Below are 10,041 nucleotides of genomic sequence, written 5' to 3'. Positions count from 1 at the left end.
TGGCTTGAGCTGTGGGAGGACTCTCGGGAGGAGGAGAGCCCTCCAGCGAGATGGAGTGAGTTTGTTGATGAGTTTATAAACCAGTTCTTGCCTGCCGAGACTAGGGCAGCCCGTGTCACAGAGTTTGAGAATCTTAAACAAGGGAGTAGGAGTGTGTGGTAGTATCACATGGAGTTCGTGCGCCTGTCAAAATATGCCATTCTCATGTTGCCTACTATGGAGGCTAGAGTGCGCCGGTTTGTGCAGGGCCTTAGCCCCTTGGTTATCCATGAGGCCGCTACAGCTACCTTAAATTCAGACATGAACTATGGGAAAATGGTAGCATTTGCTCAAGCTACAGAGGACCACAAGTTGAATAACATAAGGGAGCGAGAGGGTACCAGCAAGGCCCGATCTGCGGGAAACTTTGGGGAGTCATTTGGTGGAGGAAGATTAGCTTTCAGGGGAGGGTCATCAGGGCCAGCCCAGTCTCATGCTCAGTCTTTAGCCAGTGCACCACCAGCGGGGCACAATCAGCAGATGGGGAATTGCTTCAGGCCTAATCAGGGTAGCAGGGGACCCCACCATCAGGGCCGATCAGGAGGGAGATTCCCGCAGCAGCGGAGTCCCCCATGCCCCAAGTGTGGGAGGATGCACTCGGGGATTTGCTACATGGACTTACCAATATGTTACGGGTGTAGATTGAGGGGTCATATTTAGAGGGAGTGTCGTACAGCAGGGCCACAACACAACCATCTAGTTCTGCAGCTGCTACATATTCAGCACCCCCTCCAGCTCGAGGCACTCCGGCATCAATAGGGCGTGGTGAAGCTAGGGGTGGTGCGCAGAGTTTGGGAGGACCCAACCATTTCTATGCTATGAGTGGTCGCCAGAGTGCAGAGGCTTCTCCAGATGTCATCACAGGTATATTGACTATCCAAACTCATGATGTATATGCTCTTATTGATCCTGATTCCACCTTGTCCTATGTTACCCCTTTTGTTGCTATGGAATTTGGGATAGACCCGAAATAACTTCCTGAGCCGTTCTCTATATCTACTCTGGTTGGCGAGTCTATTATGGCCGCACGAGTTTATAGGGGTTATGTTGTCACGGTGCATGGTCGGGACACCGTGGCCGATCTTACTGAATTGAGGATGGTTGATTTTGATGTAATTATGGGAATGGATTGGCTTTATTCATATTTTGCTAAGCTCGACTGCCAAACTAGAGCTGTGAGGTTTGAATTTCCAAGTGAGCCAGTTATTGACTGGAAGGGGGATAATGTGATGTCAAAAGGTAGGTTTATTTCTTACCTTAAGGCCACGAAGATGATTAACAAGGGGTGTATTTACCATTTGGTTCGGGTTACGGACATCGATGCTGAGGCACCAACACTCGAGTTGATGCCAGTTGTGAATGAATTTCTGGAGGTCTTTCCTGATGAGCTCCCTGTGATTCCGCCAGACAGGGAGATTGATTTTGGGATTGATGTGATGCCAGGCATGCAACCTATATCTATTTCGCCCTACAGAATGGCACCAGCAAAATTGAAGGAACTAAAGGAATAGTTGAAGGATTTGTTAGAGAAGGGTTTCATCCGACCGAGTATGTCGCCATGGGGCGCATCGGTTCTCTTCGTGAGGAAGAAAGATGAATCACTGAGGATGTTCATTGACTACCGACAGCTCAACAAGGTCACAATCAAAAACAAATACCCACTACCAAGAATAGATGATTTGTTTGATCAATTACATGGTGCTAAATATTTCTCCAAAATTGATTTAGGATTCGGGTATCACCAATTGAAGATCAGGGAGCAGGATATACCGAAAACAACTTTTAGAACCCGGTATGGGCATTTTGAATTTCTAGTGATGTCTTTTGGGCTAACAAATGCCCTGGCAGCTTTTATGGATCTTATGAATCGGGTTTTCAAGCCTTTCCTCGACTCCTTTGTGATAGTATTCATTAACGATATTCTTTTGTATTCACGAGGTCGGGAGGACCATGCCGATCATCTCAGGGCAGTGTTACAGACTCTTCATCAACACCAATTGTATGCGAAGTTTTCAAAGTATGAATTTTGGCTCGAATCTGTCACATTTTTGGGTCATGTTGTCTCTAGAGAAGGAATCACGGTTGATCCTCAAAAGATTTCAGCAGTAAAGAATTGGCCTAGACCTACAACGCCCACCAAGATTCGCAGTTTCTTGGGCTTAGCTGGGTATTACAGGAAGTTTGTAGAGGGGTTCTCTACTCTTGCCTCTCCGTTGACTAAATTGACTCAGAAAGCAGTTAAGTTCCAATGGTCCAATACTTGTGAAAGGAACTTCCAGGAGTTGAAATCGAGATTGACTACAGCGTCGGTGTTGACCTTGCCAGAGGGTACAAATGAATTTGTGGTATATTGTGATGCTTCAAGAATTGGGCTTGGGTGTGTGTTAATGCAACACGGCAACGTTATAGCATATGCTTCTAGGCAACTCAAGAATCATGAAAAGAATTATCCAACACATGACTTAGAACTTGCGGCGGTGGGTTTTGCATTGAAAATTTGGCATCACTATTTGTATGGGGTCCTTGTGGATGTATTCACGGACCATAAGAGTCTTCAATATATTTTCAAACAAAAGAAGCTGAATCTGAGGAAGAGAAGATGGCTTGAGTTACTCAAGGATTACGACATCGATATTTTATATCACCCGGGGAAAGCCAATGTTGTGGCGGATGCACTTAGCTGAAATCCATGGGTAGTTTAGCACACTTAGAGGTATATCAAAGGCCATTGGCCAAGGAACTCTATCGATTGGCTAGTTTTGGAGTTCGTCTTACGGACTCTAAGAAAGGAGGGGTAATTGTGCAAAATAGGGCCGAATCATTGCTTGTTGTAGAAGTCAAAGAGAAGCAATACAACGATCCATTTTTGGTGCAATTGAAGGAGGGGATTCAAAAACATAAGACTACAGCTTTTGCTCTTAGCATGGATGATGGTATACTAAGGTACCAAGGGCGACTATGTGTTCCGAATGTAGATGGTCTCCGGGAAAGAATCATGACCGAAGCTCACGCTTCTAGGTATTTCGTGCATCCAGGTTCTACGAAGATGTATCAGAAACTCAAGGAAGTCTATTGGTGGAATGACATGAAAAGGAATGTGGCAGACTTTGTGGCAAGGTGCCCGAACTGTCAGCAAGTGAAGGCTAAACATCAACGGCCTGGTGGGTTGGCACATAACATAGAAATTCCAATGTGGAAGTGGGAGATGATTAATATGGATTTTGTGGTAGGATTACCATGCACTCTGACCAAGTTTGGCTCAATTTGGGTGATCGTGGACCGACTCACGAAATCAGCACACTTCTTGCCAGTTAAATATACCGACACAACGGAACAGTATGCTTAGTTGTATATCGAGAAAATAGTCAGGCTACATGGTGCTCCAGTTTCTATCATTTCCGATCGAGGGGCTCAGTTCACGGCCAAGTTTTGGAGGAAAGTTTAGCAAGGTTTGGGTACTCAGGTGAATCTTAGTACAACTTTCCATCCACAGACCGACGGGTAAGTAGAGCGGACTATTCAGACGCTTGAGGACATGTTGCGTGCTTGTGTTATTGATTTTAAGGGTAGCTGGGATGATCATTTTCTACCCATAGAGTTTGCTTATAACAACAGGTTTCATGCAAGTATCCAGATGGCACCATTTGAGGCATTATATGGTAGGAGATGTAGATCTCCCATTGGGTGGTTCAAGATTGGGGAAGCAGAGTTGATAGGGCCAGACCTTGTACATCAGGCTATGGAAAAAGTTAAGATCATAAAGGAGCGGTTGAAAACTGCTCAGAGCCGTCAAAAATCCTATTCGGATGTTCGTCGCAGAGACTTAGAGTTCAAGGAAGATGATTGGGTATTCTTGAAGGTTTTCCCCATGAAGGGTATTATACGATTTGGGAAAAAGGGGAAATTGAGTCCGAGGTATGTCGGGCCGTACAAAATCATCCAGAGGATCGGTCTGGTGGCGTACAAACTTGAGCTACCACCCGAGATGTCATTAGTGCACCCGGTGCTCCATGTGTCTATGTTGAAGAAAGTAGTTGGAGATCTGTCACTCATTGTTCCGGTTGAGACCATTGAGGTTAATGAAGAATTGTCATATGAAGAGATTCCAGTTACCATTCTTGATAGGCAAGTCCAAAAGTTGAGGAATAAAGAAATTGCCTCCGTGAAAGTGTTATGGCGAAACCAGCAGGTTGAAGAGGCCACATGGGAGGCCGAAAAAGAGATGAAGAATAAGTATCATCACTTGTTTGAATAGTTGTGTAATCCTTTCTTTTATGAACCTGTTGCCTAAGAATTTTGCATCACTTGTTCAGTTAATGTAAATGTGTTCCTTTTTATTATATATTGTTTACATGAGGCCACGGTTGGTGTGGTCAAGAGTTATGCTACGTCGTTGGGTTCTATACATGTTTGTAAGATGTGTTTCTGGGGCTCTCTGATAGGTGGATAGGCCTAGTTACAAACGAAACTCTGGCGAAATGTTTGAAAATTTTGGGAGTTAGTCAAATTTGGGGCTGCTGATGTGTGATATGAAAGCTGAGTTGCATAAAATGCTAATAACAGAATTTTACCCTCATTTGAGGACAAATGATCCTAAGTGGGGGAGAATGTAAGGCCTCATAAAATATGGCAAAAATAATGTTAATAATGTTTCGGGGTGCGGAATTGGTTTTACGTGTTGTGTATCAAAAAGTAAAGGAAAATGTTTGGCAGTGTTATGCATTTCTGCGGTCTATTATGCGACCGCAGAATCACTCTACGGATCGCATAATGGCCGCAGAGTGAGGCAGTAATTGGGCCAGTATGGATGAAGTTTTGTGGTCGACTATGCGACCGCATAACCGTTCTGCGGTGCATTATGCGACCGCAGAACAGTTATACGGGCCGCATAGTGACAGCAGACACGAACAATTTTTTTGGTCATTTTGGTCAGCAATTATGCGACCGATATGCGGTCCACATATTGGTTATGCGATCGCAGAACCTATTCCGGAGCTTCATTTTTGGGGTTTTAAACCCGACCCTATTTTGTTAAAACACACCCCATGGACCATTTTGGGCATAATTTTTGATATATTTTGAGTGAGAGAGAGGGTCTTAGAGGGAGAAGTGATCTTCATCAAATTGTTCTTCAATTCTCACTTAAATATTGAAGATTATCAAGAGAGGAACCTAGGTTTTCTTCCAAAGAGGTAAGATTCTATCACCCAAACTCTTAATTTCAAAATGTAACTAGAATAGGCAATTAGTACGGTAATTCATGGGGATGGGAATGCTTACCTTGCATGCATGTATTGTTACACCCCATATTATCATACGTGAAAGTACACCATAAATAATTGATGAAAGCTCGGAAATGAGATGTTACATCCCGCATTTTTATACTTTAAAGTTTTGTCGTAAGTTAATCGACGTAAGTTCGGGAATGAGATTTATTTTTTGGGGATTATAAGCATTATGCTATTTCAAACAAATGATGAGTAAATTTGTGAAGGTGAAGGGTAAGAAAATCGAATAAAATGAATTTCGTCACAATTGACATTTTGGGACAAAATACGGCCCGAGCTAAAATACCTGGTATTTATGGACTAGTACCATACAAGGTACCACATGGCCATGATAGTAAGGTGTATAAGGTGTGTTAAAAGTGAGTAGTATTTTAAGTAATTTGAGATAATTCTTAATTATGTGGGTAATTGGTTGATTATTGGTTAATGGAACACTTTGGGAAACATGTGGGCCCACATAAATACCAACCATTTATAAAAATTTCATCACCTCACGATTGGAAAAAAGCTAACCATTTCTAAGAAAAATCTCATCAACATTATGAATGAAGGCCATGCTACGGATGGAGCTCCATAGTTCACTAGAAATTTCATAACACAATATAGTGTGAGATTTTGAAATTTTAAGGAATACGGTGGAATCATTCTCAAGATTATCATACGAATTTTTCCCTACTTCGATCCGCCGTTACGTGTTGTCGCAGTTGACGTGTGTTAGGTGGATTGTCAAGAGAATCGGCTCAGGTATGTGAAGGCTATCCCTTCTTTATTTTTGGCATGATCCATACGATACAAACGAAACGAGTAAACGCACAGTTTTCATAAATGACTCTATTTATAGAAGTACTATGGGTGTCTATATTCTTGATTCCCCATGTAAATTATTATTATATCTTCTGTTCATGGGTCTCAGAAAAATACGTATTTGATAAAGTTTATCCGAAAGACATTGATTTTATGATATTCCGAGAAATCTTAGTAACATATTTCTTATGAATTTCATGCATTTATACATGTACATTGACCCCTGACCAGATGGAATTATATACACGTATATGTATGTATATATATGTATATGGGATATGGAAAAAGGTTACGGCATTATATATGCACCACCACCTGATCAGCTGGTATACGTTGATGATTTACCCACAGTGGCCGAGATGATATGATGGGATGCCCTTAGAGGCTTGATGATGTTATGAACGCATATACCTAAGCATGGTATGATATTTATACGCATATGAATGACATTGTAAATATTAATGATTCACAGAGCTATTCAGACATACATGTCGAGTCTTTTACTCCATGTTTTTCTCATGTCTATTGTTTACTAATTTTCATTCCTTACATACTCGGTACATTATTTGTACTGACATCCCTTTTGCCTGGGGATGCTGCGTTTCATGCCCGCAGGTCCCAATAGACAGGTCGAGAGTCCTCCAAGTAGGCTATCAGCTCAGTGGAAGGTGTTGGTGCGCTCCATTTGCTCAGGAGTTGCTTGTTTGGTCAGTATGATTTAGATGTGTATTGTTTGGTATGGCGGGGCTCTGTACCGACCTCTATGATAATTATGTATTCTTAGAGGCTTGTAGACAGACGTCATGTACGTAAAAGATTGTATGGCCTTGTCGGCCTATGTTCAGTGTACAAGTGGTTATTTTGGTCTTATAGGCCATATGTCTTATGTATAAGTTGGTATTTCATGTTGTATTCTATTTATCTCACGTCTGCCTCTCCGGCTCAGTTATCTATGATAGTATGATACAAAAAGATACATTATGTTGGTACTCAGTTGAGTAATGTACCGGGTGCCCATCGCGGCCCTTCGGTTTGGGTAGGGACAAAAGTGGTATCGGAGCCGTTCTGTCCTATGAAGTCTACAACCAGGAGGCTACAGGGCATTTAGGACAGTCATTCTTTCCTTTACTCTAGATCGTGTGATAGAGCTCACTTATAAGAATTCAAACTCCTAACTTCTATTTTATTCATAACACGATTGTCACGCCCCAAACTCGGGGGGCGCGACCGACGCTCAACCGAGAGAATCCAGCCGAGCAAGCCTGTTAGATTTCCTTCTACCCAAAGTCATCCATGAATAAAGAGAAGATGTCCTCCATTAATCAATCATTGAAAAGATTTTATTAACAACTTCCTTTTCATTCCGATTAGCAGCTTCATTCATAATTTCCAAAACATTACGAGTTTATATGATTAATGAAAAACATGATTTCCAAATACCAACATTTCTAGTTCAATTCCCAACTTCAACCACAACCCACAACCTGTCTATGGAGCCTCTAAACACAATAGAAGAGTAATATGGAAATGCCGGCAATAAGGCCCCGGCTATACCTCAAAACACAGTACATGAGAAACAAAAGATACATGACCCCAAAATGAAGTGGGGCTCACCAAATCAGCTGAAAAGAGTGCATTACTATCACTGATCAATGCCGCCTGCTATAGAACCACCTGCATCCATTAAAGATGCAGCGTCCCCAGCTAAAGGGGCGTTAGTACTGTCGAATAGCACTAGTATGCATAGCTAAAAGTCCTTTTTCAAAATAGAATGCCCATATAAGAAAAGGCAACACATAGAAACAGCAAGTCATAATCAACAATATTCAAATGTTCAGTTAAAACATAATAATTTTCAAAATACAATATTCATATACAATTTTGGTTGGGAGATCATTAGCACCGATATACCACCGTCTTTGTTAGCACGGAGTCCGATCACGCTCGATCGGCTAGGCCATCTCCCCACAAACGATGTGGTTTGACATGTGATGTGAAAGAAAGTTGTTACCAAGAGTTGTACCACCATATACGCAATATGGCATCTGATCTCCACCCGATCAGCTAGGCCACCTTTCCACATATGCCGTGCGGGTTGACTTTTCACATCCACAAAGATTCCAGTTTTATCCCAATTAAAGGGAATAATATCACAATTTTCCAAAGGTTCCAATTTTATCCCAAATAAGGGGAATAATCACAATCCACCCCTACATCGGCACGTGTAGTTTCAGGTGTGGGCCTTATGACCCACCCTTCCTCAGTTTCTCTAATGATGCTCCCAAAAATATTTTTGATTTGATTTGCAAACAGAAATATCATAAATACAATTGTACTCACTTCAACATCTTTCACATTGTATAAATTCTCATTAGTATTTTCAGTCATTCACAAAGACAATATTTCCTTGGCTCATTAGGCCATTTACAAGATTCTTTATTCCTGGCACGATGGCCGTATTTCATATTCCACACTTTCACCTCTTTCAATTTCAAAGATCACTATCAAATATCAACATATAGAAATTTTCAGAAATCATATACTTCCAATCCATTTGAAATGGGAACTTCAAACATAAATGGTTTCTTCCCAAAGAATGAGGCATACCAACCAACAATAAAAACACATATGAAAAATCATAAACAATCAATACACCATTTACTCTTACAATACTCTTCCCCAGAAATGACAATGTACAATTGTAACACATGAGTATATAGAACTCGAATCACACTAGATATATTTATAAAGCAAAGCATTAGTTAAAGCAACCACTAATGGGCATGAATTGAGTACAAAAGCTTTTAGGCAATTCTATCTTTAAAGTCATTTTTAAACAATTGAGTCGAGGCTCATTTCATATTCTTTATCGCATTTTCTCAAATATCATTTGCACTACTAGCCACAATCATAACTTAAATTCTTGGCACGTTGGCCACACTCTATATCCCCAATTAAATTATTTCACTTCCAACCATCTTTATAGATTATCAACAATAAGACATTTACAAATCAAGACTTTAGGTACACATATGAGCAATTAAGAGTCTTAAGAATATTGAGATTTTCTCATACAATTTGGCATACTATCTTCCATTCAAACACGACTCAAAGCCATAACCTTTTAATACGCAACCCATACTTTGAAACTTACGGAAACATTATGGAATTCAATTCCAAGAGAGAAAGTTTAGCCAACATACCTTGCTTTGAGCTTTCCTTAAATTACTACAACGTTTCGAAAATTCTAGCAATCCCAATCTATTTTGAGACATAACAAAAATTGAACCATTATTAGGAAGATATTCACGATCTCAGCTAATTTGAGCATTTTATCAAACACTAGGTGTGCAAATCTAACTACAAGGTTCTTCTACAAGATTTCCTTCACTCCACAACCCAATTTTTACTTATTTGAGCTCAACAATCTTCCCACAAATCTTATTATTACAAGTATGTATAAATAATACTCTTATACCCAAGAATCCTTCAAATCAACCAACTTTTACCCAAATTCGAATTGGAAACTAGGGTATGGAACCTTACCTCTTAGATGAAGATCTTGTGATTAGCTTTCTTGATGCTTGAAGATTGGTGCAAGATTGGATGATTATAATGTTAGGTTTCCTCCTTCTCTCTCTAAAATGATCTTACCTCTCTCTCTAAAACCCTCAGAAAAGCACCCTAAAATAAACCCCAAAGCCTATTTATCAAAATGGGGTCGGGTTATGAAAAGAGAAAAATTAACCCTCCGTACTCAGTTATGCGGTCGCACAATGGAGCGCACAATTGGTGTGCGGGTCACACAATGGTCGCACAAATCGGTGCCCAGAACTGGGCTGTTCTCGCCCATTCTGTGACCAGTTTACGGTCGCATAACCATTTTGCGATCGCATAATGGTCGCAGAAT

General features: G+C 40.9%; 1 protein-coding gene across 1 annotated transcript; it reads left to right on the top strand.

The window, feature by feature from the left end:
* The first annotated feature begins 216 nt into the window (after positions 1 to 216).
* LOC117274754 (uncharacterized) lies at positions 217 to 699 on the top strand. Its single transcript, XM_033654107.2, has one exon. The coding sequence runs from the start codon at positions 217 to 219 to the stop codon at positions 697 to 699; it is 483 nt and encodes a 160-aa protein (XP_033509998.2).
* Positions 700 to 10,041: the final 9,342 nt, after the last annotated feature.

Source organism: Nicotiana tomentosiformis, chromosome 7 (assembly GCF_000390325.3).
Source record: "Nicotiana tomentosiformis chromosome 7, ASM39032v3, whole genome shotgun sequence".
NCBI classification, from domain to species: Eukaryota; Viridiplantae; Streptophyta; class Magnoliopsida; order Solanales; family Solanaceae; genus Nicotiana; species Nicotiana tomentosiformis.
The sequence above is the reverse complement of the archived record's forward strand: the minus strand, read 5'-3'. Positions and strand labels throughout refer to the sequence as shown.